The sequence below is a fragment of the Engraulis encrasicolus genome, chromosome 9 (assembly GCF_034702125.1).
Source record: "Engraulis encrasicolus isolate BLACKSEA-1 chromosome 9, IST_EnEncr_1.0, whole genome shotgun sequence".
Lineage (NCBI taxonomy): Eukaryota > Metazoa > Chordata > Actinopteri > Clupeiformes > Engraulidae > Engraulis > Engraulis encrasicolus.
Genome location: NC_085865.1, coordinates 324,444 through 342,508, shown reverse-complemented (window position 1 = coordinate 342,508; position 18,065 = coordinate 324,444). Strand labels below are relative to the sequence as shown.

Sequence of the window (18,065 nt, the reverse complement as noted above, 5' to 3'; positions counted from 1 at the left end):
ACAAACTCCATTCACACACTACTTTGGTGTTAAAACCAGAGTCTGTGCATGAAAGTGATGTGGTAGGCTATTTCCAGTAGCCTACTACGCTGGATTCACCTATGAGCCGTTTAATACCTTGTATGAGTTAAACATTTCAAATAATCCAAGTACAGTGGCACACCAGACCTTCATTTGTGTACTCAGCTGTTATTGACACTGATGACATTTAGACAAGTATATACTTACAAAAGATTCATTTAGATTCCACATAAGTTTACAGAATGTGAGCACAATATTTAATCAGTCAACATCAGTCCTGTGTGTATGTAGGTATTGTGAATTATGTATTGATTATTTTGTTAGTGTGTATTAAATACCATCCATCATCATGCATATTGTCATGACCTGTGTATTTTCATTTTTTCCTTAAATTCTTTAACCCATTTCATGTCATGGTGAGTTACCTGATGACTTTAGTAGGGTTGGAAAGGGGGGTCCATGCGCACCCCCCGGCTTTTTTTTACGCCACCTGATTTTTTTGTATCTTTAAAGTGTCTACTTTAAGAATTTGACAGGTGCCAAGCTGAAATAATGTCCCTTGGCCTTCATTTTTGACCATTTAATGCACCTGACAGGAAGTCAACATATTGAAACAATGACAGAGAATAGGTCATAACTTTTGAAGTAAACTACATACAGAGACAAATTGACACATTTTCCCATACAATATTGACCTGAGGAATGCATTCAATTTGTTGTTTTTGACTTTTGACGACATTTGAATAGCATATTTGCTCATAAACAGCAATAAAATGACCCAAAATATGTAGACACTCAACTATCTTTTAATTCTTTTGAGTTTTGTTCCCTTTTTTTCACCACCCGCTCTTCCTTTATCATTTGCAGTGTATATGTGAATATAATATCGGGTATTAAGCTGAAATTATGACCCACAGTCTCCATTTTTTACCCTCTAATGCGCCTGACTGAAACCCGACAGACTAAAACAATGATACAGAATGGGTCATAACTTCTGAAGTAAGCTACATACAGAGACAAATGAACACATTTTCCCACACAATATTAACCTGAGGAATGATATTAAGTTGTTGTCTTTGACATTTGACAATATTTAAACTGCATTTTTGGTCATAATCAACAATAAAATTGCCTAAAATATGTAGAAGTATCTTTTCATTCTTTTCAGTTTTATTTTCTTTTTGTCCACCACCTGCTATTCCTTTATCATTTGCAGTATAAATGTGAATATTATATCGGGTTTTAAGCTGAAATAATGACCCACAGTCTCCATTTTAACCCTTTAATGCGCCTGATTGGAATCCGGCATATTGAATCAATGATACAGAATGGGTCATGACTTTGGATGTTAACATCATACAGAGAGATCAACACATTTCTCCATACAATGTTGACCTAATGAATGATATTAAGTTCTTGTCTTTGACATTTGACAACATTTGAACCGTATTTTTGGTCATAATTGGCAATGAAATGGCCTAAAATATGTAGACATTCAAGTAGGCCTATCTTTTCGTTCTTTCGGGTTATATTTATTTTTCAACACCTGCTATTAATTCATAATTTACATTAAAAAGTGTATTACGAGTATTAAGCTGGAATAATGACCCACATGGTTCATTTGTAACCCTTCAATGGACCTGAATGGAACCAACAGATTGCAACAATGAGGGGGGGGGGGGGTGTAATCAACCAGTGCTCTCCCCCATCCTCCTCCAAGACTGAGGTACCCTGAGCATGGTACCGTCCCACCGCACTGCTCCCCAGGGGTAACCCATTTCCCATACAATACTGACCCAAGGAGTGCAATGAACATTTGTTTTGCCTTTGATCAACTTTTAAATGCGTTTCTGGACAAAAACGGATGACTACCTGAATAATGCACTATCCTGATCCAAGTGACCAGATTTGTTAAGTTGTAAAGGGGTCATTCCAGCTGGAATCAGCAAATTTCTGAAAAATCTCCCACTCGACCCCCTCGGATTTGCCTGAAAAAAATGTATGTGATGGCTTAAACATCCAATAGATCATATCCACAATATCAGAACTCAGCTGTGGATACTTTTGGCAGAAAAAATCTGTAAATAAGGACACCCCCTACGCTTGTTTTAGCGACATTGCATGAGTGACCATGTTCAGACTCAATTATCTCCAGAACTATTTGTGTCAGATTCATTATATTTTCAGGGCTAAGAGTCCCAGACCTGAATATCATATATTACAATTTGCAGCACTGTAAGTCAAATCACACCGTAATAATGTGCCTCTACTTTTTGTAGATATCATATGTTCTAGGGTTTCCAAATGTCTGTAAAAACCTCAAAGTTCTACATGTAAGGTTCATCCTTGGTAAATGGTCTGATATGTACCATGTCTTTCACATCATAGTATATCTAACAAAAGGCTCCAATGGTTGTTGAGATACAGAGGTCCAAAGATGGGAAAAAATTAATTCGCACCAATGTTTGGAGCAATATTTCCAATGTATGACACTAGTTAGGAACTTTCTGTTTGGTGTTTCTGAAAGAGGGTGTTTTTTTAAACAGCATATCAAAAAATTGTGATGGTGTTTTACCTCATTCTTTTTATAACGGACTTCAAAATCTCAATTGGCTACAATTACTTGAAGCTATGAGGACCATGTCACCAACCGACTTGTCGCAACTCTCAAATCCATGGCTCTGATGTCACCTTAACAGTGAAAACAAGATGGCTACCCTGTGAATGACAAAGCAAATTCTAGGGAAACCATAACATTTGAAAATAAATTGATTGATGGCACACAGCAAGAATAGCACATTGCACATGGCTTTGATAGACATTAATTATTTTAATTGTAAAATCATAATAATAATTATCATCATCATTTTAGTAGTAGTAGTAGTAGTAGTAGTAGTAGTAGTAGTAGTGGTAGTGGTAGTGGTAGTAGTAGTAGTAGTCTTGGAATAAAGTGATGAAATAGGAGAGGATTAAAGAATTGTAGCACTCTTGTTTGCAACAAGGACTCCCATCCTAACTAATCTTTCAATCAGCACCTGTAACTTTATATTTGCTATGAAGCTTGTGTCTTACTCGTTAAGTTACCAGCTGTATTGCAAAATAACTTGATTCATACTGGCTAGTAGAGATTCCCTCAGACTATTTTGACAGCATGGTCCTGGAGATTTTGTTAGAAGAGTTTGCTTGCATGCAGTACTCAATATGAGGTGAATATTGAAGGCACAGAAGTTCATATTGGCATCAGACAACCGTGTGGTTCTTGTCACATTGTTGCGATCTAAGTCAGCTGCTTGCATCATTGTAATAGTATCCCACTGCAATGCTGACAAGTGGGTTGCAGGTTAGCAGCAGTGATTTCAACAATCACGGTTTGGATGCTTGTACACCATGTTCATTACTTGTGAAGTTTGTCATCACATTGATCCAGGTGAGATGATGGAAGCCGAAAGGAAGCTTTGCAGCATGCAAAAGCGTTCAGATATGGTGGAGGATTGGGGGCGGGGCACAGTTCTACAGTCAGGGTACCTCTGTCGTGGTGACTGTTGGCGGGGTTGGGACTGTTTAATGGTCGCATAGGAAAGTAAAAGTTGATTAGAGATGACACATAGGAGGAGACAGTTTTTAAAGAGGTATCTTGATTGTAGAACTTCCCACCCCCCATCATCCTCCCCTGACCGAAGTGCCCTGAGCATGGTGGTGGTATGCTTACTGAAGTCAGTACCTCTGTTGTTCATCAAGGTGTTCTTCATTGAACTGCCAATGAAGGAAGATTGTACTCAACAATATGAGTGCAGTTACCTAATGCATCATCATTGACAATGGCAAGCTACCTTGTAAAGTCAACTCATAAGATGCAACTGGTGATTGAAATTTAGGTGTGTATAAAATGTTTTGTCACAGGCCAGAGCATTAAAAGTTCCTGACTTTTTTCATTCATTTCACATTTTTTTCAAATATTAAATCACCATCAGCAATAACAACAATAGTCTCGGTTATATATATTATTTTGTTTCTGCTTTGTTGCATCAAGGAAATCATATCAACGCCTTGTTTTATTTCCAGAGTTTGTTTTTTTTAATGACTTCTCTCAACCATCTTGAATTTATTGAATTCATTGAATTTATTTATCGTCTGAAGAGACCCCTTCCCAATACATACAATGTAATGAGTACCCAATCTTGATTCCCCCATGTCCTTGGCCCAGAACAATTCACCACTTCCGCTTCCCTCTGCACTATTTGATCACAGGCTTATGTCACACAGCAATGCGCTTTACGATCATTAAAAGAAATGAGGCAAAACACCATTCTATGTTTTTGCTATGTTGTTAATAAAAATATCCTCTTCCAGACACAACAAAAAAACAAGTTCACAGCTGGTGTCATACTTTGGAGGTATTGCTCTAAAAAAATGGTGTGGGGGGGTTTTTCATGACGCCACTTTGGATGGATTTGAGGGATGCATGCCACACTGCATTGAGATTTGAAAAGGCATTATACAAATAAAGGGGCAAAACACCATCCCAATTTTTAGATATGTTGTTAATAAGAATATCCTCTTCCAGAAACAACAAACAGCAAGTTCACAACCGCTGCCATATATTGGAAATATTGCTCCAAACAATGGTGTATTGTTTCCTTCCCATGATGCTGACTTCCTGGAACTATTTTGGAACTATGCCATTGGTTCCATGAGCCGCCATCTTTGTGTGAAAATGGAACACAAAAATCAAGGGGGTTGGCCACCTTCTTAGGATGGAATTGAGGGTTAAGTCAGAGATACTGAAATACTGAGCTGAACAAGTATAAAATCACCTATTTGGTATCAGAGATTTTAGGTTTTAGTGTACACTGACTTGGCTATTCATTTTAGGTGTAGTAAACCCAATTTTTCTAAGGTAACAGGGCTTCTAAGGTACACCTGCATGTCACACAGGAATGAGTTTTTAAAATTCATTATAAAAATAATGGGGCAAAACACCATCCCAATTTTTAGATATGTTGTGAATAATAATATTATCTTTCGGAGACACCAAACAGCAAGTTCACAACTGGTGTCATACATTGGGAATATTGATCCAAATAATGTTATGAATTAGTTTTTGCCCATCTTTGGACCTCTGCATCTCAACAACCATTGGACCCTTATATTAAATATGATGTGATGTGAAAGGCATGGAACATATCTGACCATGTACCAAGGATGAACCTTGAATGTTGAAATTTGAGGTTTTTATGGACATCTGAAAACCCTTGCAATTTTAATTTCAAAGAAAAGTAGAGGGCCAGCATTAAGGTGTAATTTGACATACAGTGCTGCAAATTGTAATATATGCTTGTCAGGTCTATGACTCTTAGCCCTGAAAAAATAATGGATCTACCACAAATAGTTTTGGAGATAATTAAGTCTGAATATGGTCACTCAGGCAGTGACACCTAATCAGGGGGAGGGGGTGTCCTTAGTTAAAATGTTTTTGTGGGAAAAGTATGCACAGCTGAAATCTGCAATGGTGGATATGTTCTATTGGATGTTTAAGCCATCACATATATTTTTTTCAAGCAAATCCGAGGGGATCGAGTGGGGACCATTTGTTCATTCCAGCTGGAATGACCCAAAGAGTGTGTTTCACACTGGCATGTTTCTCTGTCCTGTACATTTGGCATAGCAAGCCAAACAGTCTGTCTGCAGAAAAAGGTGGAAGACACAGCTTCATGTTCATGCAGCTACAAACAAATTACATGTGGAGGTTTTGCAATATGAAAAAGGAAAGAATATACACACACCACAGATGCTCCCTTGTCATGAGACACCTGACGAAGACATTACAGGTCGAGACGTTGTGTCAGCATTTCACACATTAAATCACGACAAGGGAGCTTCTGTGGTGTGCGGATAGTCCTTCCTTTTTTCTTGTGTGTTCTTTTATGTCCTGCGGCAATTGCTTTTTGGGATGTGCCTTTGCCTCACATTTTTTGAAGGTTCTGTTAATAAGTCATTAACCCATTGATGCTGGATGTTGCATCGCGCAAAATTGGCCCTGGCGCCTGGAGCTGCATGACGCACCATTCAAGCGCATGAGATTTGAAACAATTTTGTTAAAGATCTTGGTAGAGATGAATGAACACATTCTAATGCATGATGAGGGTCTTTGCATTTAAATGCAACTTCCGTTTAAATGCGTTTAAATGTAAATGTGCTTCAGAGACTGAGATATTTAGGCTGAGGGGAACTTTTCTTAAAATGGGCTTAGGCATTGAGCAACCTTTTTTGCAGGTGCTTTAGGCATCAATGGGTTAAGGAGCCTTCTTTGTTTCTTGAACCTCTGAATGATGATGGTGTTAGTTGGTTATTAAGTGGACGATATATTTTTGAAAATGAGATACTGTTTCAATCTGAAACTCAATAGAATAATCAAATGTATACTTTAAATGAGCAATAAGAAGCACCCAATAAAACATGAGGGAATGAAAAAGACTGCTTATTTTCTACACATTTTGGGTATTTTAATGCTATTTTTGTCCAGGAACACGGTTTAAAGGTTGATGACAGTCATTCACAAGTGCTTCATTGAATTTATTGGTTCAGTATTGTATGGGAAAATGGGTTAGCTTTTCTTCTCTTTGGGGTTTACTTCTGAAGCCAACCCACACTAGGTCTTTTTATAAAGTATTATAAGTGTAAATGTTGTCAAATCAACAACTTAATTTCCTTTTTCAGGTCAGTATTGTATAGTAAAATGTGTTCATTTGTCTCTGTATATAATTTAATTCAAAAGTTATGACCCGTTCTGTATCATTGTTTCAATCTGTTCCAGTCAGGCTCATATATATACATATTTCAGCCTAAACCCCGATATAGTCACATGTGCACTGCAAATGATAAAGGAGGGGCCGGTGGTGAAGAAAAGACAATACTCGAAAGAATGAAAAGATACGTGTCTACATATTTTAGGCCATTTTATTGTCGATTATGACCACAAATGAAGTTCAAATGTTGTCAAATGTCAAAGGCAACAACTTAATATCATTCCTCAGGTTAATATTGTATGGGAAAATGTGTTCATTTGTCTCTGTATGTAGTTTACTTCAAAAGTTATGACCCATTCTGTATCATTGTTTTAGTCTGTCGGGTTGCAGTCAGGCGCATTAAAGGGTCAAAATGGTGACTGGGGGTCATAATTTCAGCTTAATACCCGATATAATACTCACATTTACACTGCCGATGATAAAGGAAGAGCGGGTGGTGAAAAAAAGGGAACAAAACTCAAAAGAATGAAAAGATAGTTGAGTGTCTACATATTTTGGGTCATTTTATTGCTGTTTATGAGCAAATATGCTATTAAAATGTCGTCAAAAGTCAAAAACAACAACTTAAATGCATTCCTCAGGTCAATATTGTATGGAAAAATGTGTCAATTTGTCTCTGTATGTAGTTTACTTCAAAAGTTATGACCTATTCTCTGTCATTGTTTCAATCTGTTGGGTTCCTGTCAGGTGCATTAAATGGTTAAAAATGAAGGCCAAGGGACATTATTTCAGCTTGGCACCTGTCAAATTCTTAAAGTAGACACTTTTTAAAGATACAAAAAAAATCGAGGTGGCATAAAAAAAAAGCCGGGGGGTTCCAACCCTACTACTTAAGCCACTTCCAAGAGGGTATGTGTGGTCTGCAACGACCGTGATGTCCACAGGAGGTTTGCACCAAATAGCTCAGGTGTTCCTGTCTGCCTTTGTAGGAGAGCCAGTTTGTCACCTGTCACATTGAAGTTCCAGGGGGGAGGGCAGTAGGCCTACAAAGAAATTCTCTCTAACACCCTGTTTACAATGTAGCCAATGTATTTGTATATTGCTGGAAATATTTATTCAGTCTGCCTCTTACATTGGTACCTAGCCCTCTACTGCATAGGGTTGCCATATGGCAACCGTTAACTTTTTCCAGTTTTTCTAGTAAATGATACACTATAACCTATTTATTTAGACTTATTAGTGATAAGACAGCCTTTTACTTTGAAACCAAAAAAACTTTTCAGGTCACATGATTAAGAAATAAACACAAGAAGCCCTTTTTCATCACCTACTTTGGTGTGTGGAGGTCATGGCTCAAGGCCTCCATAAACCAAGGTATTACCAACATTTCAGCCCAAAATATTGTTATAAAAAAATAAAAACACTATCTGTAATATGTAAACTGTTATTTTTCATCATTAAAACAACTTTAGATGCAAAGGTTTTTTTGTAAAATGGTAAAATGTTATGGTTGCCATATGGCAACTTCATGCAGTTATGGAACAACATTTTGGCCATTCACCCCAATCAACCCCATTGGAATGACTTAGAATTAGAGTAGTATGAGGCTATTTTTACAGATATTTCTTATAATTCTTGTGCCAAATGAATAATGTGTAGTTATATTTGTAATTTTAGACATGTTTAATGTAAAAATGCATTGTACATGTTTGCAAATAGGTGTAAACAACCTTTTCGGAAGCTTTTTTGTAAATGTGTGTACATGTCTATGGGCCAAATTGTTGGACCATATTTTGCTCTTACCAAAAATAATTTCACTAAATACTAAACATACATTTTAATTTATGTAATTTAATGAGTTTGGAAAGTAATATATTGGAGTTTTTTCAAGGAAAAATTCTCTTTTTGAGGAAAAACCTGATTTTACACAAGATTCCACGACTGCATGAAGTTGCCATATGGCAACCATAAGCTAAAATCTTAATTAAAAATATTTTTTTTTTTTTTTTTTTTGAAATCTATTATTTAACTAATTTTAACACTAAAAAAGCACTGAAACATTTTTTACATTGTAAATATAATAATTCATGCAGTAGAGGGCTAGGCTTTACCCTCTATCTCATCTGTCTGGCTACAAAACACAGCATATAATGTTGTGCATGTAACCTTCATTAGCCTGTTGCAGACTTTTTTCCCAACTTTTATCTTATATTTAGCTGTTTCTCAACAAATTGTTTGTGATTTCTATGGGCAGAGCCGAAATTGACAGGGGTGAAAACATGTCGCATGCCATTCATTCTAATGCTGAGAACCTGGAATATGTGAAAGCTTGACTCATATAGCAACTGTTGCTAAGGGGGGAGGAGTTTGCGGAAAGGTCAATTGTCCACCGTACGCACCTCACACGGTGTGCGTTTCTGAAACCCGAAAAATGAATGTGCACACCCTACCAAAAACGATTTCTGTGACACTTCTCATTTTTTATTCATGATTTCCATGTTGTCACTTTCATTCCGTTTACATGATTAATGACTTTTTTATAGTCAGTTTCATTTTCAAACTAAATGTTATATGCCATGTAATATTGTGTTTAGAGTTTCATCCTTTCCCTTTTCAGCAATTCCAAGACCAATTGGTGGGCTTCGTTGCACGCACACATACTGCCCATGCCAAAGGTGTCTACACAGTCTCTACGCCTAAAACTGACAGGTGACCTAATCTATGTACTCCATCTTACTGGTCAAACACCTCATTAAGGCCACTTTGTTCTCAAACAAAGTCAAATGTGCCTGTTCACCTCGTGGGATTTGACTTTGTTTCAGCTCGAACCAGTCTGGTCTTTCTCCTCTGACCTCTGGAATCAATAATGCCGTGTCCAGACCAAGAGCAAACTACGCTGCCTGGTAGCGTGGGTAGCAGAAGAAGTTTTGCCTTGAATTTGCTGTATTCGCTCCAGACGCAGCATTGACATGTTTAATTCAGCTAATCACATAACGGCTCTGGCTTGAGAGCCTGGGACATTCGTCTATATGAACATTCCAGTTGGTTTCCAATGAACGAATTCGAGAGCGAATTCTCCTATGATTAGCTTGAGTTTAATCATCAAAATTCGCTCTGGTAGCGCAAGAAGTTTCGCTCCTGGCGAATTCGCTTTGGTAGCGCTGGTCGCGTGCCCTCCATAGAGAAATAATGACTTTCGTCGCTTCGTTTGCTCCGTTTGCTCTTGGTCTGTACACAGCATTAGGCATTTTCACCCACAGAACTGCTGCTCACTGGATATTTGTGTGTCAACTGTGTGAATATCTCAGTAGATCAGCAGTTTCTTAAATAATCAAACCCATCTGGCAACACCATCCATGCCATGATCAAAGTCACTTAAATTACTAACGCACAATTTGAACTACATCAGATCGTCTCATATGCTTCAATGGTATGAGTTGGCACTGTGTGATTGACTGTTTAGAATTTTGTGCCAAAAGCAGTTAGGAAAAATTGCCAATGAAAGTGGGCAGTGAGTGTATATTTACTGTACACCTTGTATTTGCAAGTGTTATAAGGTCATGTCCTCGATTCTAAGTCATTTTGGATAAAAGCCTCTGTCAAATGTAATGTAATAACTGGATTAGATATGAGATACTGTTACTTAGAGACTGTTGGCCCTCTTATTGCCTCATTAATTTTATATATCCATGGATTGAGTGAAGTTAACAGGCAGTAAAATTCAACAGGCCACTTAGAGCAGCTGCCTGTAAGTTTTCCTGTTTACTTACGTAAAGATTCTGGGATGTTGGAAGTTGAACATGAATTGTCAGTGCACCTGAGGCTGAAATCCACTAAATCTGAAGTCATTAAATGCACATATTTCCCACTTTTAGCCAATTTTTTTTTAAAAATTCAATTTCCTGTGCCACCCCTCAAAATCATGTGATTGGGCTACCCACACCGTTAGATTAAGCTAAGCACGGCAAACAAGACTATATGCTTTGGCAGAAGTTAGAGATTTTTTTTCTGTAATGGGCTACTTTATTTTTTATATCCCCTTTATTTTACTAGGGTAGTCACATTGAGGAAGCTCACTCTTTTCCGAGTGAGCCAGAATGCCTTTATGCAAGACAACTCTACTTTTTCCAATGATTGGCTTTTTTATGAATTACTTTTGGAGTCCGATGACAGTTAAAGGTAATATGACAACAGGTTGGAGACTTCCACTTAGCCCTTGTAATGTGTTTGGGTTTCACTGGTTTTAGCTCATTTTCATTGAGGAACATGAATCTGACAAAAAATACAATTTTGGATTACAACACTACAAAACTGTTTTGCGTAATAATTTGGAACAGAGCATTATACGTTTTTTTAAAATTATTTTTAAAAATGCTGTTATCATTGGAAGGTTCATTCAAAAACTTACTCTAATGGCTGATGACTTGAAAGTTATGACGACTGTCATTTCTATTGATTATTTGGGGAAACGGCAAAAAATGTAATTTGCGTAATATTGTGGAATGCAGTGTATACTGCCGTGCAAAACAAGAACTCAGTAACTCAAAATGGTCGAAAAAAAAATTAAGATCGGAAATGGGCTTTTAACTACCTCATTTGTCTTGTGTCACTTTTGGAGAAAAATAATTTTGAAAGTGCAAAAATTACCCAAAAAATCTTACTGCGGTGTTGAATTAAAAATTACGTCGTGCAAAACAAAAGCGCAGTAAGTCAGTGAGTTACTGCTGCACTTTCCAATGGGAATGGTTTGGGAGTAGACAGTAATAGGCCTACTAGCCAGGAACGCAGTAACTCCTGCAGTAACTCCATTTTGTGGCAGTAATACCAGCCAAGAACGCAGTAGGCCTAACTCTGCTTTTTTGTGGCAAAAAGACATAAATGTTGTGTTTTCAGGGTTTTTTGTTTGCATCCTAAAAAAGCATTACCAGGAAGTGTCACCACCACTTTACCGTCAACACAGTTGTCGCGCCATATAGGAAACTTTGAAGCCTTTTTTCTCAGTTTGCAGTTTTCAGAGTTACTGCGTTCTTGTTTTGTAGGGCAGTACACAGGAGGTGCTCCCGGGTCATTTTGACTCGTATCTCTTAAGGGGGCTTAAAAATCAAACTCTCTAATAGAACAGTAGATCACATGTTGAGTAGACAAGGCAAGAGTGTGAATTTTGTGGAAAAAGAAGTCCAGATATTGTTTGGTCCTCCAGTTGTGCATCAATGTTGCAATCTTGTGCAATAAGAGAACTAGTGGCTAAATCCCAGAGCTTGAACTGAGTTTACTTACTTTCTTCACTGTCTCCTTATCTTTCTCTCTCTGCATCTACCCTTGTCAAAAACATAAATAAACAGACATTTACAGGCAGGATGAGGGAAACATGAGGGTGAATATGATTTTTCCCCATTTTTCATTATTTTTCTATATCCCCGGGTCAAATTGACCCAAACACCTTCTATGTAACCAAAACACTAACACCTTACAAGGGTTAAAGGAAAAGAATAAGCTGTTATTAACTGGCTACCATTGTTAGTTAACGAGCTGTTCTATTCCTATTCCAAGCAAAATAGCAAATGTTTATGTTTTTTCTTCTTGTTCCACATCTCCATTGAATCCCCCATCTACAGTTGAGCACGATATTATTAACCCCCCTCCTGAAATTAGACATCTCTCTTGATTTCTCAGTGAGAAGGACCATTATGAACCGTTTCTGTTATTCTGGAAACAAATACACTGATGGAGATAATGTCCAATGAGTTGAAATTGGCATAACATTTGCAAGGACAAAATTATTAGCCCCCTTATCATTAATAGTCAATAGAGTGCCATTTATGAACCAAAACTGACATCAGGCACTTTGATTAGTTGTTAACTATGTTGGCACATGCCCTACCAGGGATTTTGGCCCATTTTTTTCATTGCAAATAGTTAACCTGATCCAAATTGCATGGATGTTGAGGATGGACATTCATTTTCAGCACTCCTGAAAGACTATCTAAAGGATTGAGATCTGAACCACAACATGATCATGGTTTTAGTAACCTTGAAGAACATTTGAACAATTTTGGATGAAAGTTTTGGGTTATTATCTTATTGAAAGATCCCATGAAGAGCTTAGCTTCCTCTATGATCATATTTTTGCATGGTCACCTTCCACATTCTATCATAATCTTCTGTTTTTATGGTGCCGTACACCCAAACAAGGTTTCCTGTGGCTGAGGCTGCCACAGAATGATGCTTCCACCACCATGTTTAATTGTGGAAACCATGTTATGAAGTTTTAAGGACTATCCCTTTCTTCACCTGACAGAAGCAGAATTCATGCATCAAGTCAGATGCAATTGAATCTCATCCATTGACAGTAAATAGAATGCACGCCAAATCAACGCTATTTGCCATTCAACGCTTTGAAGCCAGATTTGGGAACATTCCAACTTACATTCCACCTTAGCAACGCCAAACGCAGGTGCTGATTGGACAACAACAAGACTTCTAACTGACAATCAAACCATGTTCTGATGCTCATTGGTCAATTTAACTTTTAATATCTCTCTAAAATAAAACATCACCACAAAAAATCACCACCCTGGTAAGTTGGAGAGCAAGGGGACCTACTAGTTGAGCGAAAAATGATCCCCCTGGAGTGGCATTTAAGGGAGATACAGGGTTATGTCTCTCATAGGAATGAATGGGATTTGGCCATTTTTTGGTCTTTTTGGGTCCAACCTTGGCTCCAACTTGGCTTCAACAATGAAATAGAATTTTGGCCTCCATTCTATTTACTCTCAATGATCTCATCAGATGAAAGCAGATACTTTCAAAACTCATTTTTGCTCAACAACACTCTGATATGCACCGCCTTTAGTAAAAGGGTTCTTCTGTGATGATGACCCCAAAGCCCAATATGATGACAAGCCCTAACAGCTGCCTTTCTTGAAATAAAAACTTCAGGTGAGGCCAGGTCAATAACAATCATCTAGGCAGGTGTCCAATGCTTCTTTGGTCTAATGAGACTAAGCAGTTTCCACAGTTACACATACTGTAGTGGTGGGGGCATCAAGTTTTAGACTGTTATTCAGCCTCAGACAGAGGGAGTCTGGGTCTGGATCTGGATTGCTGGGTCCTCCAACAATATTGTAACCCAAAGTAAACATTTCAATTAGTTCAGAGGTTCTTCAAGGACACTAAAACCATGATACTGGAATGACCCGTTCAAAGTCCATTCCTCAATCCCACTGAGAGACTGTGACAAATGTCTATGCTCAGCATCCATGTGATATGGACCAGCTAGAACACTTTGCAGTGAAGAAATGGGCCAAAATCCCTAGTGGGGCATGTGCCAACCTAGGTAACAACTGATCAAAGTGCCTGTTGTCAGTTTTGGTTCATAAATGGCGTCATATTGACTATTATTATATGGTGTGACGTCATCGGTCGAATGCTCCATTCATTTCAACGGGGCTCCCCAACGTTCGCACGTCTGTTATTTTTCGATAACGGACGGGTTGGTCTATAACAGACCGCTGTCAATGGCAACAAGACTTTTCACTGCTAAAGCGACTTTTCAACAAGACTCTAATCAGCTTCTGTGATAGACAACACCTGTTGTCCTGGCTACCTAGCTGTAGCGGTGTTCCACAACGGCACTGTTTTGTTTTGCGCAGCAACAATCTTTTGACATGAAAAACTATAGTAAACTTATCATTAAATAGGCCTAAAGAAATGTCCCCGCCATGTGTGAATCATTTAAGTATATCCATATAATAAGCGGGTTAACGTTCGGCGAGTCGGCCGCTTTGTGGAATAAAAACCGCGTCGGGGTCTAAAGATTCTATCTGTCGTGCTGCTATTCCACGGTAGCGACCTTCTCGCCGAACGTTAACACTTACTTAATGATCAGGGGGCTAATAATTTTGTCCTTGTCATTTTGCCCTTTTTTGTTTAATCTCATTGTAACGATTATAAAATGCAAATTCAACTCATTGGACATTATCTCCATCAGTGTATTTGTTTCCAGAATAACAGAAACGGTTCATAATGGTCATTCTCACTGAGAAATCAAGAGAAATGTCTAATTTCAGGAGGGAGGCTAATAATATCGTCCTCAACTGTATATGTAGTCTGTATAGCACTGCATGGATATCCCTGGACACCACCTGGCCCAAAACATTTAGAATGCATTTCCCTCGGTCTGTTAGAGCCTGATAGTCTGAATAGTGCCACTGAATAATGCCACTAAAGGTTTTAATTTTCTTTTCTATTCTATTCTACTCTACTGTACTCAAACTCAGATACTCCCTGGCTCTGACAGGCGCTTCCTTCTTCCACCGGCGCTACCTGAAGCTCTACCATGACCAAGACAGCCGACTGCACATTCTGGTGGATAGCATTAAGAACTGTGAGGACATCGCTATGAATTGTGTGGTATCCTTCTGGCTGCTGCAGCGCTACGGCCCAGACGCCCCACCTGCAGCCGTCCATGTGAAGCCTGTTGACATGAAGTGGCTGGAGATGAAGACCAAGAGAGCAAAGAAAGGGAGAGGGAATATTGGACTGTCACGCAGGCCAGGGTTCGTGCAGCAGCGGGGCTACTGTCTGACCGAGTTTGTGAAGATCTGGAACGGGACAATGCCCTTGCACTACAACAACATCACCCTAACCCTAACTGGTAAAAAACAACCGCAGGTCAAAATGCCAAATGCCAAAAAAGGCAGGAAATGAGGTGCTTCCTCTGAGGATTTCAGTAGCATAGTTACTGTAATGTAAATCATACAATGTTACTAGGCCGAGGAACTATATTATACTGAATATACTAAAAACTGTTTTTTTTTTGTGAATCACGAATCTGCATCATTAGTAAATTGAGTCAATAAAGAGCTTGCCTGATTATCATCCACTGTCAAAGTTTGTACAGAGATATTCGCCTGACTAAGAAGATGATGAATAACATTTCCCAAACGTACTGGTTAACTTGGCTCCCTCGGTTTGCTACAGATCGAGGCCAGAAAAGGCTGTGCCAAAGTTTAAACCAGACATTGTTGTAGTCCCAATAGAACATCTCTGCTTAAACCATGTCACTGACTTGAACATGCCTCTACCCGGAGGTGTTGAAGCTGCTCAAAGTTGATAGCTCCTGAGAAATCGGGAACTCAACCCACTTTGTCGGGAAACAAACAAACAATATTTGTATTGGTCCTGGCCTGAGTAGAAGCAATGCCGAACGTGTTGCATCATTAGGAGGGTGTGGCCTGGCTAATAGCAAGCAAGAACATTGGGTGCATGGTTTAAGTAAAAGTCGGTATTCAAGCATCTTGGAGCTACATTTTTTGGTCTTATAGGGTTTTTACACTTAAGTGAACCAAACTCAGTCCTCTTCAACCCCTTAGCGCAGCACCTATGTTGTAACCTTACTGTCACCAAAATTGTAATGTCTATGTCTTAATTTGTTCCGTAGGGCTCTCGGCACTGTCATAGCAATGTTGTTATGATGTGGTTGTGTATTTTCAGCAAATAGTGATTAGACCCGCCGGCGATCCCATCTGCAGTTAGAGGCTACGTGGACCAAAAAGCGAACCAACAGCAAAAGGACTCAGTTCTGTTTTTGTTCATGTTATGAGTGTATTACAAAAAGTATTGGCAGAGGACGCGCTCAACTTCTTGGAAAACCGAAAAGCTTTTGGGTGCGAGATAAAAAGCGTCAACTTAAGGAAGAAGAAATCCGCACTCACAAACTGCGTCTCATTATTTATTTATATTACCACCATGTCCAAAAAGCAAACGCGTTTCGGCTAACAAGCCTTCATCAGTGCGTGGTACCACACACTGATGAAGGCTTGTTAGCCGAAACGCGTTTGCTTTTTGGACATGGTGGTAATATAAATAAATAATGAGACGCAGTTTGTGAGTGCGGATTTCTTCTTCCATGTATTACAAATAGAACTGGCCGCTCTTTCTGGTCCTTTTAGGCTTTTATGGTGTGCCAGTGTCCTTTTTAATCACACCTGGTGATCTAGAGCTATCCTTAATTGATTACAATTAAGCCGGGCATACACTGTGCAATATTTTCAGTTGTTGGTATTAAGCTCCTGCTCACAACGAACGAAGAAATTTCACGATTTAAAAGTTCATATTTCACTACTCTCGTCCTCACACTATAAGAGCCGACTGTCGGATACGAGCAGAATGGTCCGACTGTGCGACACGACACACGTGTATCCCGGGGCTGCAGAGGAGAGAACATGAGCAACTGAGGTAGAGATAAGGACGCGATCCAAAGCGAATCGCACGGCCCTATTAACTTGTGCATGTGTAGTGCGATTTAGTCACGAGACACGACCAGGATTTCAAACAGTTTTGATTTTCTTACGACCCTGCGATTGTACAATCGTGAGGCGAAATCGCTTGTCGTTACCCCATATACACTGAACAATGCAAGACTCACGATTGACCTGCCATTGAGCAAGAAATCGGCTCGACTCCCAAAAAGTCGTGCGAGTGCCAAATCGGGGCAAAATCTGGGCAAAAGTAGCACAGTGTAAGCTCAGCTTTATTCACAAGTGCAACTTGTCAGTACTCATAAGTGAACCGTACGTCAATTAAGGTCTTAGTACGGTTCACTTCCAAGAGGTCTGGGTACACTTTGAAGCGTTCACATATGTGCAGAAAATGCAGTCACAGGTCCGAGTTCTCAGCTCAGCTCAAATGTCTGAAAGGGACCAGGTGTGAAAACCCTGTTAGGGTCATTCCATGGCAATTCAACAGGAGCCTGCGCACTTAGGTCTCAAAAAATCTGAAAAAATTACCAAATGTACCCATGGTACTTAAGAGAAACACTGTACATTTATTTGAGTGTAAGATGTATACTTTCCATGTAGAGGATGACATTTTTCGTAGTGAAGGCGATTCGTTCGTTCACAGTTCGTTCAGTCGTTCATTTTCATTACGTCACACCACAATGCAAGAGAGCAAGGGGTGAATGTCGAGCGAACTAGTTCAGTGAACGAGAGGAGGAGGGGGGCATTCTTACTTTGCCTGTGTGCTTCTCTTGTCCAAACATATCAGCTTAACTCATTTTGCCTTAAAATATTATTTATTTAATAGCAGCACACATTAAAAAAGCTCAATTACAAGCTGCTTTTAACAAAAAAGTATGCCTTCGTCTCTGCCACGTTAAATTGTTTATTCGTGGTCATGGAGACTGTTGCTATGCGCCCAGGCTGGTCTCGTTCGCGGGCTGAACACAGTTCGTTCTTGCTGCGCTCAGATCTAAGGTGCTCCTCGTGTCTAAACCTATCACCTGAAACCTATTTT

General features: G+C 39.0%; 1 protein-coding gene across 1 annotated transcript in view; it reads left to right on the top strand.

Moving 5' to 3' along the window:
* The window catches only part of LOC134456063 (exostosin-like 2), a 54,105-nt gene extending 38,629 nt beyond the window's left edge, over positions 1–15,476 (top strand). Inside the window, exons 4-5 of the mRNA XM_063207497.1 lie at positions 9,385–9,476; positions 15,047–15,476. Of these exons, the coding sequence (XP_063063567.1) occupies positions 9,385–9,476; positions 15,047–15,476 (522 nt within the window). The remainder of the gene's footprint in view (positions 1–9,384; positions 9,477–15,046) is intronic.
* The last annotated feature ends 2,589 nt before the right edge of the window (positions 15,477–18,065 follow it).